Raw genomic sequence first — 22,582 nt, forward strand, 5'->3', positions numbered from 1 at the left:
GGGTGTGATGAGGGCAGATGTTATTACCCTATTGGCAAATGGCATTAACCCTTTGTGTTCGTGATGCCAGGGCGTGCTTTTACTTCTACACCACCCGAAGGTATGGCCGCTGGATCCTGGGCTGGCACGGGGCAAATAATGACTCCAACGCCAAGTTACGGAACAATGGCAGCTTTACTTAGGCAGACAGATGGAATAGTCTTTACAGCTCAGTTAGGCCCAAGGAGGTGACCAGTGACTTCAGAGACTTTAGGGCTCGGACAATTTGCTGCAGGCCCACGCTGACTTTATACAGACTGATCTTGACTGACTTGACTAGGACTGATTAAACAGACTTCACCCCGTATGTAGCTTACCAGGTTTTGACTTTCACCTGTGGGGCACTTGGTTGGTAGAAGCGTGGCTGCGTGGTCGGCCTTGGGTCTCCTCAGGACACCAGACACTCTCTCCAGGTCTTGACTTTACTGTAGCTCAGATAAGACTCAACTGACTAGCTAACTCCTCCCAGGGTTTATATGGGGGAGACTCTGGAAGGGTCCTATAGGTCACCCTATAAGTCACCTGATCACTGGTACATACCTTGGTTACAACACTTAGTAACAACATTTAAAGGTACATAACATCATATATGCATTACATTAGATAATATAAGGCACTTGTTAACCCTTTATAACACACAGCTTAAGGGAGGACTCAGGGGATACTGCAATAGAGTCCACCAGACAGGACACCAAGGGTACAGGGATGCAACTCCTGTACTGGGCCACCATATATGCACACTCTTTATTTCTCCTTATCCATTTCTGTTATTTTAAACATCATTTCGATAGCCAGTCATTGCCTCCAACAAGATCAAATCATTCATTTACTGCTGCTGGCAGTAAATTCCTATCTTCTAACCTGTTACACAATGTACTATGCACACTTTACAGCACTCTATATTTTACCTTATCCAATTCTATTTGTAAAAACATTATATGGATGGACAGGTCACTGACTTCTACAATATCAGCACACTCATCTTCTGCTGCTGTCATAATTCCTATAACCTAATCTGTTATACAATGTACTATGGGCCGTATAGCACTCTATATGTATCCCTTTACTTAATCAATTGAATGGACAGATCACTGCCTCCCTCAAGATCAACACATTCATCTACTGCTGCTGTCATAATTCATATATTCTAATCTGTTATACAATATGCTATGCACACCTCATAGCCCCCCATATGCATCCATGTACTTAATCAAATGAATGACTAGCCTTCAAGCCCCCTCCCATAGACCTGAATGGAGGGGGCATGGCGTGGCATCACAAACACAGAAGCTCCAGGCCCGTCACGAATACGGAATGCCGCATGGATAGGGGATAACATGTTTAGGGGTGGAGTACCCCTTTAAGATAACCCTTGAACTCACCCTGCCACACTGACAAGAGTTTGCAGAAAACTACAGCACAGAAGCGGGGTAAGGTTTTTGACCATGTGCACATACCCTTATAGACTGATGCATTGTACTCTGTAGAGATCATTTCTCAGTATTTCACTATCATTACAGGCCTAATAACATTGAAAGGTGACACCTATATACAAATAACACAGGATCCATCATTTACAATAGATGATGGTCACAGCTCCCCTCCTTCCCCTCCCTGCACTGTAAAATCTGTACAGATCACAGAGCATTGCCACAACATTCTTCCATAGAAGTCAATGAGTCTGCCCCAGAGACCAGCTCTATGGTCCAAGTGGCTGCTGTAAAGCATATCCCTGAATAATGTGATACATTCCCTTTAAGAAACAGCAGATCAAGACCTACATTAACAGAGAAGAGCCTGTAAAGTCCCAGCCCATGCAAATATATCTCAGAACATTTGAACAAAAGAAATTAATTAAAGTTATTCAAATAAATAAATACAATCTGTCTGTAATTTCTATTTTCAGCTTCTCATTTCTTCTCATCAGAGATACAGAGATTTTTGCTCACATTACAGTAACTTTTGAGCCAATTTCGTATATGCGGCTTCCAGAGGAATTAAATAAAAATGGAATGAAAGTGGTTTTCTGAGAGTTTCATATATTAGCCCGATCTATAGAGGTTAATGGGATTAGAAATCTAGAAATGCTATGAGGCCGATCACCACTATATCCACAGAGAATGGATTCACCATATCACTTTATACATACCAATATTTTTAGACCGGTTTTCACACAAGTGTAATACAGCCACATTTTGATCCATGGCCTTATCACGGCCTGATCGTGCATCTAATAAACCTAAAGTGACAGATGTTAGTTTGGACCATTAGACCTAGGGTCAGGTCAGGGTTTGAGCCTGTAATACGGATGCAAAATTGCACCTGTATTACGCCTGGGTGAGACCAGCCTAAGTGTGGGAGAAGAATGAAACCATAAAATGTTGTACTATTTTCTATGCCCATTTCACAACCCAAGTGTTACATATGTGCCTGGCCCAGCTCCAGTGCTGCGTCCATCATCCTCTTGGCTAGGTCAGTGGCTTCCTTTGCCATCCTGACGATGGCCCTGCATGTCAAGGGGCCACTTGTCAGTAAGTAAAGTGCTGGCTGGCCTATCAGGAGGTGGAAGCATTGGGCCAATCAGCTGCAGGGCCTACTACTCCTGGCAGAGGGAGACTTAAACCCAGTTTTCTCGTTATACCATTCCTGGGATAGAGGTTTACCCTGTCACTAGCGTTCCCTTTGCCAGTTATTCCTGTGACCTATCCTGACTACCCTTTGCTTGCTGATTTTGAACTGCGCTGTTATCTAGGTTTGACCTCTTGTCTTTCCTGACATTGCCTTGGTGTAAGACTTTTACTACAATGCCCCCTTGGTTTCTAACTTCTGGGCTATTCCTGTTTAATCCTTTGTCTGCTGATTTTGTGCTGCTTATGTAGACTTTTCTGATGCCCCTGCATGTAGGTCAAAGCTGGGACCATCATCCAGTTGGGGGCTGCCATTTAAGATGCAACTTCCAAGTAGAAAGGGATAGTAGTTGGGGCGATATCCATGTTGCACTGCTCCCTATCTGGACGTGACACCCAGTTTGCTATTTGCAATTGAATGGGGAACTAACCTGTCGACTGCAGTCCTATTATAACTAGTCCCAGCCAACAGCTGTCCAGGCATGCTGGAAGTTGTAATATTGCCGCATATGGGGGTCCACAGTTTGGAGACCACTGGTCTATGGAGACTTATTTTCAGTGCTTCATGAGAAAGAAAAAGTATAAAAATTAGCTTATGTCCAGCACCCTTTTCTGTATGGACCAGAGCCAAGAACCCCAAAACAGCTACCCAAAGATGAGTGACTTTCTTTTGAAGGAAACTTAGTTTTTACTTAATATGAGATAATCCTTCCTTCTTGAGGAGAGATAATATGCATCCTTTTTCCTACAAAGCACTGCCTAAAAATAAGTCCCCTACACCACTGCATCGCTTTAATGAGAACATTAAAAGTACTGATCTAAAACGTGAGTAATTCCTCCAAACATCAAGGCCGAGGCATCGGCTGCTCTGTTGTCAACACTGTATCCACATAATTACATTACAGAAAGGAGCAAATTAAACATTCAATTAATAAAAAATTCACACAGTACTCAGGTCTTTGGGGAATATCCTTGGGCAATACGCCAAACGCCAGTCATAAATTTTTCTATCAGACTTTAAATGATGTCATCAAATATTTAGATGGGACTGGTTTCAAATAGCTGCTCTACAATTAACACAGTGTCCTTCAAACCTGTCTTGGAGAAAAGAGTGAAACTCTTGGACTTTGCCATAGGAGTCTTCTAAGGCTATGTTCACATCTGCGCTTGGGCATTCTATTGAGGTTCATATCAATTTAACAGTAACAGTGTAGGGATACTGTCAGGCCCGAGGCCTGAGTGTGAAATCAATCCTTTTGTATTTACTTGAGTATGGGTATCATGGAGTAGTACTCCAAGCCTTTTCAGCCAAGGCTGGACACAGGATATCTTTGGCCATCTCATAATCCAGGCCATAAAAACAAAGAAAAATAGAAACCACGGTCCAGACTGGTCATACATTGGAGGCTTTTGAGGTGATTCGGAGATCAGCCACCTAGGTCTGAACTCTGGAGAACATATGATGGTCCAGCCTCCACCCGATCAACCGTGGGAGGAGGTTTGACCCTCTAGATAATAGGCTAATAGGCTATATAATATACATGCTGAGGGGATTTCTTGGTTACATCTTGGAAACATCTTGAAGAGGTTTCTTTTACCAACTGCATGGGACTACACCATCAAATATCTCTTGAAAGGACTTTTCTTTCTCGATGATCATATGTTTGCCCCATTCAGTTTCCCATACTGTCTTGTTGCACTCCATCCTGTATGCCATCTGTTTCTGTATTTTTGTAAATTGCTGTGATACCTTATTTTTCTGATTAAATGTTCAATTAATCGGCTCTGGTCTTTGTTCTCTAAATATGAGCTAACAGCTCAGGTAGAATACATTTACAAGACAGTTAATTTGGTGACTTGTTTGGACAAGCAACAGGTACCCAGAGGTCTGGTGGCATTAACCCTTTCGCTCTCATACTTTCTCCACTGTCTCAGCTAGACCGATAGGGTGTCACTGTGACACTTACTCCCATCCATCTGTCACCTACTTTGTGTTAACATACAAGGAAAGCTAGAGGCTAGAGACTACAGGATCAGACTACACAAGGTTTGTTTGTAGTCTGTAACCATGGTGACACATAGGTGTCCATGTATATACACCCTGTTAGAATGTATTCAAGACTATATTATGTTGATTTATATTTTATTTTATAAATTGGGTGTAAATGGAGATGTAGTCGATAAAAGACAATTAAAGCATTGGAATGGCTGCAGTTTTATGTTTCAACTCAACAGCACGATTAGTTGTCAGCCATGAGTTCCATCTCCCTTGTAATACGTCTGTCCAGTTTAGCATTGGCATGTTATTCCCCCTTGAAGGTCAAGAGGATCAACAGCTGACATACATCTTTAGTATTCAGATGCCAAAGCAAACACACACACAGAGCGATCAGCAGTAAGTTGTGGTGAGTGTGGCAAGAAGTTTTCAATTTCTCTGCAGTGCCCTAACAGGATGGATAAAGCATTACACGATCAAAGAGACAGTCTATGTAATGAATGGCCAGACTGGGTCCTCCAGTGCTAAAGACTCTCTTTGCAATTACTTTTACTGAAAATATGTTTAGAAAATGGATAAAATGGATTTTGTAAACCAGACAACTTGTTAACTTATATTTCCATAAGAAGCACAAATAATACAATGTCAAGTGGATAAAAAAGTCACTCACCAATCACCAGTATAATTTTTGGGTGTGGTCTTGAGGGGTCAAAAACTTCATATTCTTCAATCAGTTCAGCCGTCTCTGAGAGATCTGTGTCACTTTCTATGGAGAATTGGTGAATCGGAGGTAGCCGGTCATACCGCCGGTATGGGAAATTACAACTTTCTGGTAACACTAAGGAAAGAGAAAACAGTAAATGAGTATATCAAGGACCTGTACACAAAAATATAAAAAGACGCTCTTCAAAATTCTCTCAAAAGAAGGACCAGCCTTAAAGGGGTTATCCAGGAAAAAACTTTTTTTTATATATCAACTGGCTTCAGAAAGTTAAACAGATTTGTAAATTACTTCTATTAAAAAATCTTAATCCTTTCAGTACTTATGAGCTTCTGAAGTTAAGGTTGTTCTTTTTTGTCTAAGTGATCTCTGATGACAAGTGTCTCAGGAAACGCCCAGTTTAGAAGCAAATCCCCATAGCAAATATCTTCTAAACTGGGCGTTTCCCGAGACACGTGTCATCAGAGAGCACAGAAAAGAACAACCTTAACTTCAGAAGTTCATAAGTACTGAAAGGATTAAGATTTTTTAATAATAGTAATTTACAAATCTGTTTAACTTTCTGGAGCCAGTTGATATATAAAAAAAAGTTTTTTCCTGGAATACCCCTTTAAATGGACACTGTCAGATTGAAAAAACATTTTATATGTTGTACATCTTGGCAAAACATGAAGCTTTCTAATATACTTTATAAGAAATAGAAATCATGGCTTATAGAAAACACCCCATACCATCCAGAACATAATCCTGTCTGGCTGCAGCATCATCTTTGTCCCAGCTGAAGCACAGGCAGAGACAAAGTCCAGTAAATGAGGGTGGGACTGGTACTTCTCTGTGCTCGCTCCTGTCCTGTCAGACTGCAGCATGAAAAGGGTGAGGGACATGCTCCCTTTCAAAGCACAGAATGACAAAGCAACTTAGCAACAGAAATAAGGTATTTGAGAAGGTATATAGGCACTAGACACAAAATTATATGTACATGACCAGGATTTAGTAAAAACAAATGCTGGGTTCCATTTTGTTCAGAACACTTGGAGCCAGCGGCAGTGATTGTCACGGCCACACCTCCTTCATTCATGTCTATGGGAGGGGGCGTGTCAACCGTCAAGCTCTTTCCCATGGACAAGAATGGAGGGGGCATGGCATGATGTCACAAGGGGGCGTGACCGTGACATCCCAACCACGGCTGCCAGAACCCGGCATTTGTTTAGAACGCCAGGTGCTTTAGGAGATTGCAGGGACGGGACCCCCACAATCAGACATCTTATCCCCTATCCTTTGGAGTACTCCTTTAAAGAGGTTATAAAGGCACTTAAAGTTTATTACCTATCCTGTGGATACTGTGGATAGGGGATTAACGCTTTGTGGCAAATATATGTAATAGTCCCATTATAAATCAAAAGTTGCAGATTTTTTACTTTAAGCACACATTGCACAGTTAGGCAGGGGTGGCCAGGGATGGCGCAGGATTTGCACCTGCCAGATGATAAATCCGGTATCAAATTATACATAGGTAAAACCACAACCACTTTGTGCACTAAACACGCCCTCTAGCGCACACAGCAATAGCAAGTGCTCCAGCAGAAAGTTACATAATGCAGCAAATGCTGATTTTCAGGGTCTACACTGGCCATTTGCGCTATGTTTAATGGTACTAATGTTTTAGTAAATTTCCCCCGATGTGTCCAATTGTTACATGGATGGCTACTGATCAAATTGGTTGGCATGTAATGCCAAATTTTCTCCTGCAAAGGAAATTGAAGGTGGGTAGTAGGGGTTAGACAAGGTGGATCTGAAATTTTGAGACAACCCCTTTATTCAGTACAGAGATTTAGACTTATTACATTCTTTTTTTTATCTTACCATTCCTTAAGAACGATCTTCGTGCTTGTCCACCATTGAGCGGAGGTAAATTTCTTTTGTCTGGTCCCACAAATGTGTCCCACTTGACTTTTTCTGATCCACCCAGTTCCCTGACTTTTTGTAGGCAGTGTTCCAAGTAATCCACCGGATCGTCAGGTCTGTAGGACATTAATCCATTAAGAAGACCCTGAATAATGGAGAGAAGATATTCAGTGTGAACACAGGTAATATTACAGAAATACATTCTAATCTGCAAGTGTTGGCGCTTCTATAAGATCAAGATTCACACATTGAAAATTAGATAATGGGATTATAGCGACAAGTTAAAATATAACTGTTCATATTGATGGGATTTACAATGGTATGAGGTGAAAATGACTATAAAAAAGATCATTTCCATAATATTCACAGAAAAGAAATGGTTTATCTCAAAAGATATGGAGAACAGTGGAGGAGTTATTAAGACTAGCATTTTGTATACTACCTGTCTTATGTGAAAGTGTGCTGGACCAAATGCGCCAATTTTATAATGGAGCACATGAAGCCTCCCGATAAATCTGACACATCTGTGACTGTCTATGTTCCATGCCTAAAATTGACTCCTGCTATAAGCTAAATTTCGGAGTTGCCCGTCTTCCTACCTAATCCTTGAGGAATAGAAAAATCTACAATGATGCTCTTGTCCTCATATCCGGACCTCATATCCTGACCATATATCCCTTCTTCATATCCTGACCTCATATCCTGTCCATATATCCCTTCTTCATATCCTGACCTCATATCCTGACCTCATATCCTGTCCATATATCCCTTCTTCATATCCTGACCTCATATCCTGAACTCATATCCTGACTTCATTCTTACATCCTGTCCTCATATCCCATCCTCATATCCTGACCTAATTTTCTGACCTCATATATCCTCTTCAGTTGGTGCTGAGCTGTGATGAAGAGAAAAAAGAAGGAGGCATGCCTTTTCAGGAGACCGCATGGCTTGTGGGAGAGGACGTGGCTTACAAGGAGCTTGTAGAGTAAGTTCGGGCTGAGCTGTGATTGTGGCTGAAGAACTTGTGATGTGTGTGTATCTAGCTAACATGGTATTTGCCCAAAACCTTTAACTTTCTCTGCGCCCAAGCTGCGAAAAAAAACAAACAAACTTTAACTCACCTTCCTATGTTCCCCCGTTGCACCGATATCAGCATCCTGTTCCTCTGACACTGCTCGGCTCCCTGCTTCTTAGGCTTGGGATGTCACACTGCAGCCAGGGTATCGCCGGCCGCAGCAAAGTCTCGCCTGGGCCGGTGATAAGCTGAGCGCACTGTCATGTACGGAGCCTGGGCCCCGCCTTCTCCTCACTGCCCGGGCTCCTTACATTGCGCTCAACCTATCACCGGCCTAGGCAGGACATTGCTGTGTGAAGTCCCGGGCCTAAGAAGTAGGGAGCCAAGCAGCGCTGGAGGAACAGGATGCCAGTTTCGGCGGAACTGGGGAATGTAGGAAGGTGAGTTAAAGTTTGTTTTTTAAATTTTTGCAGCCCAGGCACAGAGGAAGTTAAAAGATTTGGGCCACATTTTCCTTTACGCCAAAACAAAAAAAAGGACCAAAAGCAGAAAGGCGTGGCTTGAGGGAGGGAAGTAGCTTGCAAGCTGGACCAACACACTTACCAGGAGATGAAGGGCGGAGCTTGTGGAGTAATGTACCGTAAGTCCCATAGACTTGCATGGGATTTTAGACGAAAACCCCGACCCTCGCAAATGTACCAAGATTCATCAAAATATCCCCTTGCGGTGGTCCCAATCAGCCACAATGACTAACTATCCATAGAAATTTACATGCTTTAGGTCCCCCTGTGATCGACTTTGATCGCAGGATCTGTAGGGTAAATAGCCTTGCAGAGGCAATCGCTGCTCCAGACTATTAGCTAAGGCCCCTGGCTGTTGATTCTATCAGGGGGTTGCACGGTAAAAAGCAGGAGGATGTCACAACCCCACTTCAAAGCCAGCCACCCTTTCCCAGGACGTACCCATACGTCCTATAGTGGGAATGGGTTAAGACATTTCCAGGAGGAACTACTCGGTTTAAAAAAAAAAAAAAAAAATCCCCAGGCTGTGTTTTTTCATGGGAAATCTATGTACAGGCACATATCAGGAGATCTGTCAGGTCTCTGTAACCCAGCTTTTCCTGAAACATCAGCTTAATATAACATAACAAAAGGCTTCAGACAAGAGGACAACTAAGTGACTTATATTTACAGGTGATAAGAGGAAATTGTCTTTACAATCTGATCTGACACTGTAATAAAAATCAGAATAAAGGACACGATGGCCTGTTTTTCTTTTCATTTTCTATTTGAAAGAAAATCAGCGAATGCTCTTCACGCGATCATCGGGCTCCATTTATTATGACACAGCATGAACGACATTTAGATTTAATTCTATGAATACATCTGAATTAAATCTTTTGTAAAAGCAAGAGGAGAAGTGCTTGAAAAGTTCACAAAAGCAAATTCAGTATATTCAAGGCTTAATAATGAATAATGGGAACATGAAAACCCTCCTTGCACTTTTTTTTATTTTTAATGTTATTGTTAAATATAATATATTGTTTAATGTAATATATTAAAGGCAACCTGTCACATTGAGAATACAGTCGAGTCTGCAGGAATCATGTTATAGAGCAAGAGGGGCTGAGCAGATGATATATACAATACAGTACAATCTTCAGGTATCATGTTATAGAGCAGGAGGAGCTGAGCAGATGATATATACAATACAGTACAATCTGCAGGTATCATGTTATAGAGCAGGAGGAGCTGAGCAGATGATATATACAATACAGTACAATCTACAGGTATCATGTTATAGAGCAGGAGGAGCTGAGCAGGTGATATATACAATACAGTACAATCTGCAGGTATCATGTTATAGAGCAGGAAGAGCTGAGCAGATGATATATACAATACAGTACAATCTACAGGTATCATGTTATAGAGCAGGAGGAGCTGAGCAGAGGATATATACTATACAGTACAATCTGCAGGTATCATGTTATAGAGCAGGAGGAGCTGAGCAGATGATATATACAATACAGTACAATCTGCAGGTATCATGTTATAGAGCAGGAGGAGCTGAGGAGATCATATATACAATACAATACAACCTGCAGGTATCATGTTATAGAGCAGGAAGAGCTGAGCAGATGATATATACAATACAGTACAATCTGCAGAGATCATGTTATAGAGCAGGAGGAGCTGAGCAGATGATATATATATATATATATATATATATATATTACAGTACAATCTGAAGTATCATGTTATAGAGCAGGAGGAGCTGAGGAGATGATATATACAATACAGTACAATCTGCAGGGATCATGTTATAGAGCAGGTGGAGCTGAAAAGATGATATATACAATACAGTACAATCTGCAGGGATCATGTTATAGAGCAGCAGGAGCTGAGGAGATGATATATACAATACAGTACAATCTGCAGGTATCATGTTATAGAGCAGGAGGAGCTGAGGAGATGATATATACAATACAGTACAATCTGCAGGGATCATGTTATAGAGCAGGTGGAGCTGAGCAGATTATATATACAATACAGTACAATCTGCAGGGATCATGTTATAGAGCAGGAGGAGTTGAGCAGAAGATATTAATATTAAATCTTCAGATTGTACTGTATTGTATATACAATCTGCTCAGCTCCTCCTGCTCTATAACATGATACCTGCAGATTGTACTGTATTGTATATATCATCTGCTTAGCTCCTACTACTCTATAACATGATACCGGAAACGCCCTGTAGGTGTGAAACGGCGCCGTCACTCTGGACGGTGCTCCCTGCACCTACTGCCCTGCCGTAACATGCGTTTGTTACTAGACATCTGAGCCGATGTGCACGAAATAAAGAACACAGCTTTGCATTTGTGGTGAGTGATCCGCGTATTTTTGCTTCTCCTCTCTACGTATATACCTGCAGATTGTACTGTATTGTATATATCATCTGCTCAGCCCCTCTTGCTCTATAACATGATACCTGCAGATTGTACTGTATTGTATATATCATCTGCTCAGCCCCTCTTGCTCTATAACATGATACCTGCAGATTGCATTGTATTTTATATATCATCTGCTCAGCTCCTCCTGCTCTATAACATGTTACTGGCAAATTGGATTGGATTTTTTCTACTATTTATTAACAAATGCTTTATTGAATATGTTCTGCACTATTAAATTGTCCTTAGGATCAGGGCTACCTTTTCAAATAGACAGAGTGGGAACTTACCCAGGGTGCCCTCTCTAAGGGGGCCCACCCGAGGCGGCAGAAAAAAATCTGAATCCCCAGCAGCTGGAAACAGAAGATTTGGACTTTTGAAACTGTCTCTTGGCAGGGCTGGCACTACCTATAAAGCAGGTAAGGCAGCCAACAGCAGCGAATAAGCACTGTTGGTTGTGGAGGGGAAGAGATGTTGTCACACTGGACGTGCTGCGCTCTTACATTCCTCTAAGTCCCTTGTGTGTGTGTGTGTATATAGTGAATGCTGTGTATATAGCGTATGCAGTGTGTGAGCTGTGTATGTAGAGTGCATGTTGTGTATTTAGTGCATGCAGGTTGTATTCTGTGTATTTAGTGTATGTAGTGTGCATGCTGTGTTTGCATGCCATGTGTATAGTACAGGGCTCAACAAATCCCAGACACCAGGTTGCCATGGTGACAGAGAAGTTCATGCTGGCACCTAGGATATTGTTAGCCCTCTTCGGACAGCCATGACCTGCATCCCGCCAAGTAAATCCAGAGCGCCAAGCCCAAGTATGTGAAACGCGTAAGCAAAGGAGGCGGATGTCGCCAACACAAAGCGGGCTACGCAGCCCCGGATGCATGGAGCTCCCTGCTAGCAACCAAGGGGTAAAATAAGGTTTTGCCTAGGGTGGCAAAATCCCTATATCAGTCCTGTGTACAGGAGCTGGAAACAGGAATCACTGCTACTGTACTTTACCACAGCAGTGCTTATCCTGTAAGCTGCACGTGATTATGTCATTGAGCGTGGCTTGCAGGAGAATATTGGGGGTAACTACTTATATGTTTACCTATTGGGGTAAGTAAGGGGAGGAAAGGATTACCTACCTACCAGGGGGATTCCCTATCTATATACCTACTGGAAAATGTCCTACACATCGACCTACCTACTGGGGCCTACTTGGGAGGGAGGTTACTGATCTAACTACCCACCTACCTACTGGGGAATTTCTTACCTACCTATTGAGGGGAATTCCCTACCTATTGATCTACCTACTGGTGGGAGTTTGATGCACTTAAGTTAGTTCTCAGGACTTAACAAGAGGATGCTACAGCATTCTATTCTATTCTTACTTTATTGTACGGCACTATTTTGCTCTATGTATTTCAACCTTGTTGTTGTTGTGATGTTTGTCTGCATTGCTATTGATTGTGAAATGTAAAAAGCAAACAAATCAAGTTTAAAAATAATAATAATTATATATATATATATATATATATATATATGCATTAGCTTCCTTTGAAATCTCATGTATGAATTCCTGCACTGTTCTGGCATCTATCATGTCTTCCTCCTTCATTCTTCCTCATTAACAGTTTCCCGGTGTTTGCAGTGTAAGTTCACACGACACGTCCTCGCCTCCTGAATTTCACGATCATTAGCTACTTCACCTCTGAGCAGTAATTACAAGTGACAATCCTCAGATATTATCTGTATCTCCCAGGTCTCTGTTGTGTTGGTAACCATACTTTGCCCTTCCCTTCTTGTCTACATAACACCAGACCGATAATATAACCAATTACAGAAAAGATAAGAAGCAAGCAGATGCCTGGAAATCACGGTAAAGCCTCATTCTCACAGGGCGGTAGTATACATCAGTAATACAAAAAAGTACAATACAGCCCAACACTAAAGTACAATACAGCCCAACACAAAAGTACAATACAGCCCAACACTAGTGTTGCTCGCGAATATTTGCAATGCGAATTTTATTCGTCAATATTCGCGAATATAGCGCTATATATTCGGAATTACGAATATTTGTTTGTTTTTTTTGTTTTTTTTTCACAGTACACATCACAGTGATCATCCCTCTCTGCTTCCAGCTTTAGTGGAGTAAAGAAAGCTCTAATACTACTGTGTGAGACTGGTGAGCGAATTTTCGCATATGCGAAAATTTGCATATGCTAATTTTCGCATATGCGAATTTCCGCCATGCTAATTGTCGCATACGCGAATTTTTGTATACGCGAAAATAAAACGAGAATATTGCGAATATGTGGCGAATATTCGTCCATATATTCGCGAATATACGCGAATTCGAATATGGCCTATGCCGCTCAACACTACCCAACACTAAAGTACAATACAGCCCAACACTAAAGTACAATACAGCCCAACACAAAAGTACAATACAGCCCAACACAAAAGTACAATACAGCCCAACACTTAAGTACAATACAGCCCAACACTAAAGTACAATACAGCCCAACACTAAAGTACAATACAGCCCAACACAAAAGTACAATACAGCCCAACACTAAAGTACAATACAGCCCAACACAAAAGTACAATACAGCCCAACACTAAAGTACAATACAGCCCAACACTAAAGTACAATACAGCCCAACACAAAAGTACAATACAGCCCAACACTAAAGTACAATACAGCCTAACACAAAATTACAATACAGCCCAACACTAAAGTACAATACAGCCCAAACTGTGCTTTATTATCTAAACTAGGGATCGATCGATTATCGGTTTGGGCGATATTATCGGCCGATATTCACGATTTTGGACATTATCAGTATCGGCAATTACCTTGCCGATAATGCCCCGCCTCCCCGTCCAGAGACCACCGCCGCTGCTGCCCCATTGCCACCCCCATCCCCGGTTTTATAATTACCTGTTCCCGGGGTCCGCGATACTTCTGCCTCCTGCGACGTCCTGCGCGCTGCACAGCGCAATGACGAGTGACGTCCTCAATGCAACGTCAGTGCGCACAGTGACAGCTCAGGATGCCGCCGGAGCCAGAAGTAGCGCGGAACCTGGGAACAGGTAATTATAAAACCGGGGATGGGGAAGGCAATGGGGGCCGCTACCGAAATATGTGTGTCCAATCCTGCCCTATCTCACAAACATTTTGTCACGGCTTTTAGAGATAATATTCTCCATGCCATTTCCTCAGCCCCCTGCAGCATTTCAGAGGTTGGAAGGACTGCGTGGGGATTTTGCAAGACACGCAGTATGTTCTGTAAGCGCCCTCTCCCATCAGCAACAACCTCATTACCGCTCGTGAGCGCCGGTTCTTTATTAGTCTGAGGATAACGTAGAAAAAGATAGATATTGGAGGCACCTGACTAGCACACCTTGGCAGGGGATAACACGTGCACGTGAGATTCCATAGTAGATATCGGTTCAAAAAAACTGAATACAACGGTGGTGCAGAGGAACAGTGGACTTAAAGGGGTATTCCGGGCAAAAACATCTTATCCCCTATCGAAAGGATAGGAGATAAAATGTCTGATCACGGGGGGCCCGTCACTGGGACCCCCCGCGATCTCCCTGCAGCAGCCCACCTTCTATGCGTAGCTGCGTCTGAAGTTTCGGAAACCTCCAGGCTGATGTCACACCACGACCCCTCCATTCATGTCTATGGGAGGGGGCGTAATGGTTGCAACGCCCCCTCCCATAGACATGAATGGAGGGGGCGTGGCATGACGCCACATCCCCGTCTCGGAAGCCCGGAGGTTTCCGAAACTTCAGATGCAGCTACGCATAGAATGCGGGCTGCTGCAGGGAGATCGCGGGGGGGGGGGGGGGGGGTGTCCCAGCAGCGGGCCCCCCGCGATCAGACATCTTATCCCCTATTCTTTCGATAGGGGATAAGATGTTTTTGCCCGGAATACCCCTTTAAAGAAAGAAAACGTAGTCCAGCAACTCATCCCACGAAGTACAAAATCAGCGTCGTAGGGCCAACATGGTGAGCCGGGATGTTGCGGGAAGCTCAGAGGCTACAAACCGGTAGGTTTCGTGCAGGTGCACTTCTTCCGGCCTCTTGAGGCCGGAAGAAGTGCACGTGCACGAAACCTACCGGTTTGTAGCCTCTGAGCTTCCCGCAACATCCCTGCTCACCATGTTGGCCCTACAATGCTGATTTTGTACTTCGCGGGATAAGTTGCTGGACTACTTTTTCTTTCTTTATTTGTCTCATGGGACCCACGAGATCCCAATTCCATAACAGGGCTCCACTCTGTCCTCGCTGATATAAATAAGAACTATGTAATGCTTCCTTTCCCCTCTGGTGGTGCTGCAGAAAAACTAAAAGGGGTACTCCGGGGACCTAAAGTCATAGCCCATCCTTTACTTCTCATGAACCTATTTAACTGTCTAAATATCATTCATTAGGTTTATACAGCAGTTCCCCCTATTTGGTTGTCACTTACATTCATCAAGTGAGGGAATGACATCATCCAGCCATTCCCCCATGTCATTTTGCAACAGCTGGAGGTACACTAGTTGGAAAACACTAGTCTAGAAACAAGAGCACATTACTAGACTGCTATGAGCAATTACTTGATATCCAAGTGCCTTCAATTTCCTTTGAAATCCATCAGCAAATAAAGTGTTGCATACTCCGCTGGATGCCATAAGGTAGCATAACCCAGAACCACAGGGCACTCCCAATGCTCCATATACAAAGCTTCTGGTGGTAATCCTGTTCCGCAATGTGATTTTGTTTTTAAGTTCACAGATTATATGATAGAATTTCACGTATTTGCTGAATTTCAACCTTACACCTTACTTTTTATATATATAGAGCCGAAAGACCTTGACTACTGGGTTCTGAATTTGCTTTGTCTCGGTTTGCATTGTGTGGACGTGGCATAGCGTTGTGGATAAGGTATTTCAATGTACTTTGTGTAGTGCAGAACACATATCAGTGTTGGCATTTCTGGGTTAGCTGGTGGCTGTCGAGCATAAAAAGTCCATCAAAGCAAGCCTTAGGGGCGCCCTAATTACTATGTATAAATATATACAAGGTCAACAACACTGGGCTCTGTCTAATGATCTCTTCTAAGTAGGACTGGTAACGTAACATGGGGGAACGCACTACCTGAGGTTTTGTATTGCTAAGGTTATTGTTTTAAAGGGGTACTCCGTTGGAAAACTTTTATTTTTTTTTAAATCAACTTTTTTTGTAAATTACTTCTATAAAAAAAATCTTAATCCTTCCAGTACTTTTAAGCTGCTGAATACTACAGAGGAAATTCTTTTCTTTTTGGAACACAGAGCTCTCTGCTGACATCACGAGCACAGTGCTCTCTGCTGACATCTCTGTCCATTTTACGAACTGTCCAGAGTAGGAGAAAATCCCCATAGAAAACCTATGCTGCTCTGGACAGTTCCTAAAATGGACAGAGATGTCAGCAGAGAGCACTGTGCTCGTGATGTCAGCAGAGAGCACTGTGTTCCAAAAAGAAAAGAATTTCCTCTGTAGTATTCAGCAGCTAATAAGTACTGGAAGGATTAAGATTTTTTTAATAGAAGTAATTTACAAATCTGTTTAACTTTCTGGCACCAGTTGATTTAAAAAAAAAAATTATAATAATGTTTTCCACCGGAGTATCACCAGAGATCAGCCTGCTATTTTGTCTTCTATTACTTTGTTTGAAGCAGTTGCTATGCAACTATGCTACTCTGGATCAGCTGATCTTGCTGCTCAGATCTGGGCTTGTTTTAAGTGGAATTTTTTTTATTAGTTTGCCTCTTTTTAAATATCCCAGTATTTTGCAATGTGGTGCGGATTATAGCGTGTGCTCTAAGTGTTTAAATCATTAAAGAGATAGTCCAGAATCCAAAAACGTATGCCCTATCTGCAGTATAGGGGATAAGTGTCAGATTGTGAGGGGTCTGACTGCTGGGACCCTGCGCAATCTCACGGCCGGCGCTCCGGCTCTATGAATGAATGCTTTTTGTCGACCATGGCACGAAGCTCAGTATAGGTCCAATTGCTCAGAAAGTTTAAATGTATCCTTCCACCTGAGCGGTCAGAGATTAACACCTTAAATACTTACAGCATATTCTATAATCCGCACCATATTGGAAAAGACTGGGACATTTAAAAAGAGGCTAATTTCGACAATGGTCCGGTGACAGGATATCTTTTTAAATCTCCCATCAATTTCGTATCACAATACTTACCTGAGAATAGAAAAAGAGATCAGGATTAGGATTTGCTGGAAGTCCCATGCAAGTCTGTGAGACTTCTGCGAACCCTGGTCCTGATCTCTTTAGTCTTGGGCAAGTCAAAGGCTATAAAGTTGCTGGGAGATTTAAAAGGATATCCAGGTGCTGGACCATTACCGGTGTTACAGTATCCTAAGTACCTTGTTCTAGTCTAGTTTTTTGTTCCTAGGCATTCCAGTTACTTCTTGGTTTATGCTTGTGTAGTCCTTGTTTCTGTATCTTTTAGTTGCCATTGTTTTTCCCAGTTTAACCTTGTTGCATTTGCTCCTTAGTTCACTACCTTCTCTGCCTTGATTTTGTCTCTGGATCATAGATCCTGCTGTTTGCTATAGGGTCAGTTTTGCAGATTACATTTTCATTAGGGATATTTTCAGGGACAGTGATGTCTGATGTTAGGGTTAGTGCTCAGGGACAGATCTAGGGAAGGATTCAGGGACAGCTAGTCAGGGTCAGTTTTGTAGTCTTCTATTCATTATGCATCATTTATTTGTGCCATCATTAGTTTCCATTATTATTCCGTTTCTGTCATCTCATGGCAAGTTCCTATTCTTAGAATTAGTTACTTGCTTGCAATTATATGTGCTTTTATATATTTGTACCTGTGACTGGTTGTTACATAATTCAGCCCTTCTGTAAGTCCTGGGGGTAACTTTGTACTGGAAGCCACTGTTGGGACTGCTATAGGTGAAGTCCAGTTCTGCCGTCTAATGACCAGTTGACCTCTGAGACCCCACCTAGTCTGGAGAATGTTGGTGGTGCAGAATAGTTTTTTCCCTTCAAAATGACAGGGAAATGGAGACAGCTGCATTTTCCCTGAAAAGCTAGGTGGCCGAGGGTGATGCCTCATGGGAAAACTCAGAAAGCATTAGAGTGCTAAAACAACTCTGCATCCTCTTGATTCTTTATCCTTTGCTTTACTTACATTACATTTGAGCTATATGAAATTTTCTTCTCCACTTATGTCATCAATTCTGCTGGTTTCTCTTGTAAACAAATATATATATATATATATATATATATATATATATATATATACTGTATATACACACACATACACCATGCTCTCAGTCATGAGATCTTGCAGCTAAGGCCCTGTTTACTTGCCCTTAAAGGGGTATTCCAGGCAAAAAAAAATTTTTTATATATATATATATCAACTTGCTCCGGAAAGTTAAACAGATTTGTAAATTATTTCTATTAAAAAAAATCCTTCCATCAAGTAGTTATCAGCTGCTGAAGTTGAGTTGTTCTTTTCTTTCTGACAACAGTGCTCTCTGCTGACACCTCTGCTTGTCTCAGGAACTGTCCGAAGCATTAGAGGTTTGTAATGGAGATTTGTTCCTACTCTGGACAGTTCCTGAGACAAGCAGAGGTGTCAGCAGAGAGCACTGTTGTCAGACAGAAAAGAAAAAGTCAATTTCAGCAGCTGATAACTACTGGAAGGATTAAGATTTTTTAATAGAAGTAATTTACGAATCTGTTTAACTTTCTGGAGCCAGTTGATTAAAAAAAAAAAGTTTTTTCCTGGAATACCCCTTTAATGATAGATTGGCACCATAATTTGCATGTGTTTGTGCAAATTTGGTGTACATACGGTAATCATTTTTGACTTTTTTTTTTACCACAATTTATGCCTATATGTTTACTGTAGGCAACAACATTTTTTTGTCTTTTACACAATACCAGGTGATACATAACTGACAATGTGTGCCATCAGATGGATTGCTACCCGATTTACCTGACAGTATCTTTACATTCTTGAGCAAGAAAAGCTTTGATTAAATTCTGCATTATTCACTCAGATGTCACCCGCCTAAGGCTGAAGCTACATTAGCGGTGGTTCCCTGCTGTCTTGGAAACATATGCCTACGGGGCTTTATTAGTTAGTATGATCCCCATATAATACATTAGGTCTGGATAAGTAAGAAATATACACGATGTGAAAAAAATACTGAAATAGCTTGTAAATGGAGCAGTCTAGATAATGCCAGTACGTTAGGGAATTGATATGTATGCAGTTCCCAAACCTGAGCCTTTCCAGCTGTTGAAAAACTACAATTCCCATTATGCACTTGTATGCATGTTTAATAGAAAAAAAGGCATACTTACCTAACCAGGGCCCCCGCAGCTCCCTTTCGGCTTTCTCCGGTCCCCCGATCTTCTTTCTTCTTCCTGCTTCCGAAATGAGTGCTTGGTGTAGGATAGCTCAGCCAATCACTGACTGAGATAGGGGAACCGCTGCGGCTGACCTGACAGATCATGTTCAAACACTTGTCTCAGAAACAGGAAGAAGAGAGAAAATCAGGGGACCGTAGAGAGCCGAAAGGGAGCTGTGGGGACCGGGGTTAGGTAAGTATGCCAACTCTTTTAAAAATTTCCCTAAAAATTCAGATTTGTCCTAATGCTAATGTCTTTGGACTCTTTTAGAAAAAATGTCATGGTGCCCTACACCAGTGGTATCCAAACTGTGTCCCTCAAGCTGTTGCAAAACTACAACTTCCAGCATGCTCTGACAGCCAAAGGCTGGAGGGCCACAATTTGGAGACCACTGCCGTACACCAATAGCATAAGTAGTGAGAAAAAGCACATACAGGAACAGGGACTACTGGTAAAGGCAGGAGTTCCTGTTCCCGTATACTGAGCGGTGAGGCAGCCCAGTTAAATTTGCTGGTGTAAGCATTGATGCTGTATAAATTGCCGATTCCGCCTCTACAATTGCTGGGCCGGGTGCAGTGAACGTTCTATAATCTGTATGAATACTAATCAGCCAAATCTGAATCAGATTTGATATGCGATTCCTGCTTATCCCCTCAAAAAAAAAATTCAGGATGTATCCCTATATCAGCAGCACAAACAAATCCTGTGAATTTATGAGGCTTGTGGACGTAGAGAGAAGATTGGGGGACCAGAGAAAGCCAAAAGGGAGCTGTACAAGACCAGTGGGGGACTGGGATTAGGTTAGTATGCCTTTTTTTCTATTCTTTCCCAAACAAGGCCTGAGACTTTATGAGACTTGTAGATGTTCTGTGACCTGACTGCATAACACAAAAAGTTTTGCCGACATATCGACCAAAGAGAAATAAATGGACAGGTGCACAACACTGCGAATGTTATACATAAAAGAACAGGCACAAAGATGCAGCAGCGCAATGCGAAGAGCTATGACCCTGTGAATGTAATATTTTTACCATCCCTGCTATACTTAGGCTATTTTCAGACGAGGTAATGTCTGCACTAAAAATGTCCGCATTGAAATCTGAATAGAATTTCTGCATGATTTTAAAGCCAATACATTCCAATGGGATTCTGCAGTCCCATTCACACAGCAGAGTTTTCACAGCGAATGTTCCACAGCTAAAATCCCGCATTCAGCGCTCTACAAAAATATAAGTATTTTCTTATATTTTTGCCGAATTTGGCTGCCCATTCATTTCTGTGGGAGCGCCGATGACACCCGAGTGCTGTACTCGGGTCTTATTGGCACTTCCATCGAAATAAATAGAGCGCATACTGTCTGCACACTGATAGCCAGTAGAGATGAGCGAACTTACAGTAAATTTGATTCGTCACGAACTTCTCGGCTCGGCAGTTGATGACTTATCCTGCATAAAATTAGTTCAGCTTTCTGGTGCTCCGGTGGGCTGGAAAAGGTGGATACAGTCCTAGGAAAGAATCTCCTAGGACTGTATCCACCTTTTCCAGCCCAACGGAGCACCTGAAAGCTGAACTAATTTATGCAGGAAAAGTTATCAACTGCCGAGCCGAGAAGTTCGTGACGAATCGAATTTACTGTAAGTTCGCTCATCTCTAATAGCCAGTATCCATACCGGAGATCGCGTGGTTGTGGTGGTGGGGTGTTGTCCCAGCGGTCGGACCCACCGCAATCAGCTACTTATTCCCAATCCTGTGGATAGAGAATAAGGTAATTTTTTCTGCAGTTCTTGAATGGTTTGTTGTGACCTAAAGTGGTGGTCTCGGAACTGTGGACCTCCAGCTGTTGCAAAAAAGTTTTGCAACAGCTGGAGGTCCCCAGTTTGGAGACCACTGACCTTAAGTCACCTCATATAACGTGCATGAACTGATAAGATCTAGTCCAGACACAATTCTGACCAAATTTATGGTCGGAAGGATTCTGGCTCCTTTTGCCCCACACATTAAAGGGGTACTCCGGGGGAAAAAAATATTTTTAAATCAACTGGTGCTAGAAAGTTAAACAGATTTGTAAATTACTTCTATTAAAAAATCTTAATTCTCCAAGTACTCATCAGCTGCTGTATGCTCCAGAGGAAGTTGTGAAGTTCTTTTCAGTCTGACCACAGTTTTCTCTGCTGACACCTCTGTCCAAGTCAGGAACTGTCCAGAGTAGTAGCAAATACCCATAGAAAACCTCTCTTGCTCTGGACAGTTCTTGACATGGACAGAGGTGTCAGCAGAGAGAACTGTGGACAGACAGAAAATAACTACACAACTTACTGTGGAGCATACAGCAGCTGATAAGTACTGGAAGGATTAAGATTTTTAAATAGAAGTAATTTACAAATCTGTTTAACTTTCTGTCACCAGTTGAGTTAAAATAAACAGTTTTCCACTGGAGTACCCCTTTAAATAGGGCAGAAGGATATTGTAGTTCTCCTTAGGGCCCAGGAGTGACCACACCCCCTATAATTAACTCTCCATTAACTGGACTAAGGATGCTCTGATTCCCTCTCCACCCATAGGTACATTGACCTCAATGATCCATTGATCCGGGCTTACAACTCGCAGTCTAATTAAGTGGAGAAATCTTTTTGTCGCTCGCGTGTTCTTGAAAGCACGCAAAGACAAGAGATCAAAAGATGTGCAGAATTTAAAGGGCTGTGTCACTGGTAAACCATCTGCCGATGTGGCTATTTGCAGCTCTGAGTAATAGAAAAGCCTGCAGAACCCAACAATAAAGACTCCATTAGTCTATTCACGATGGAGAACGGGCGTACAATAAGTTGTTTACAGCATAGCGAGTCCGATACAATACAATAACTACACAGTATATTTCTTAATTATACTGGAATAATGG

At 42.1% G+C, this 22,582-nt stretch overlaps 1 protein-coding gene across 3 annotated transcripts in view; it reads right to left on the minus strand.

The window, feature by feature from the left end:
- AK5 (adenylate kinase 5) overlaps positions 1-22,582 on the minus strand; it is a 230,351-nt gene that overhangs the window by 167,465 nt on the left and 40,304 nt on the right. For all 3 annotated transcript variants that reach the window (XM_056532657.1, XM_056532656.1, XM_056532658.1), the window contains 2 exons: positions 7,247-7,433; positions 5,333-5,500 (listed from right to left, as the gene is read on the minus strand). In XM_056532657.1, coding sequence (XP_056388632.1) covers positions 5,333-5,500; positions 7,247-7,433 — 355 coding nt within the window. The remainder of the gene's footprint in view (positions 1-5,332; positions 5,501-7,246; positions 7,434-22,582) is intronic.

This window comes from Hyla sarda, chromosome 7 (assembly GCF_029499605.1).
Source record: "Hyla sarda isolate aHylSar1 chromosome 7, aHylSar1.hap1, whole genome shotgun sequence".
Lineage (NCBI taxonomy): Eukaryota > Metazoa > Chordata > Amphibia > Anura > Hylidae > Hyla > Hyla sarda.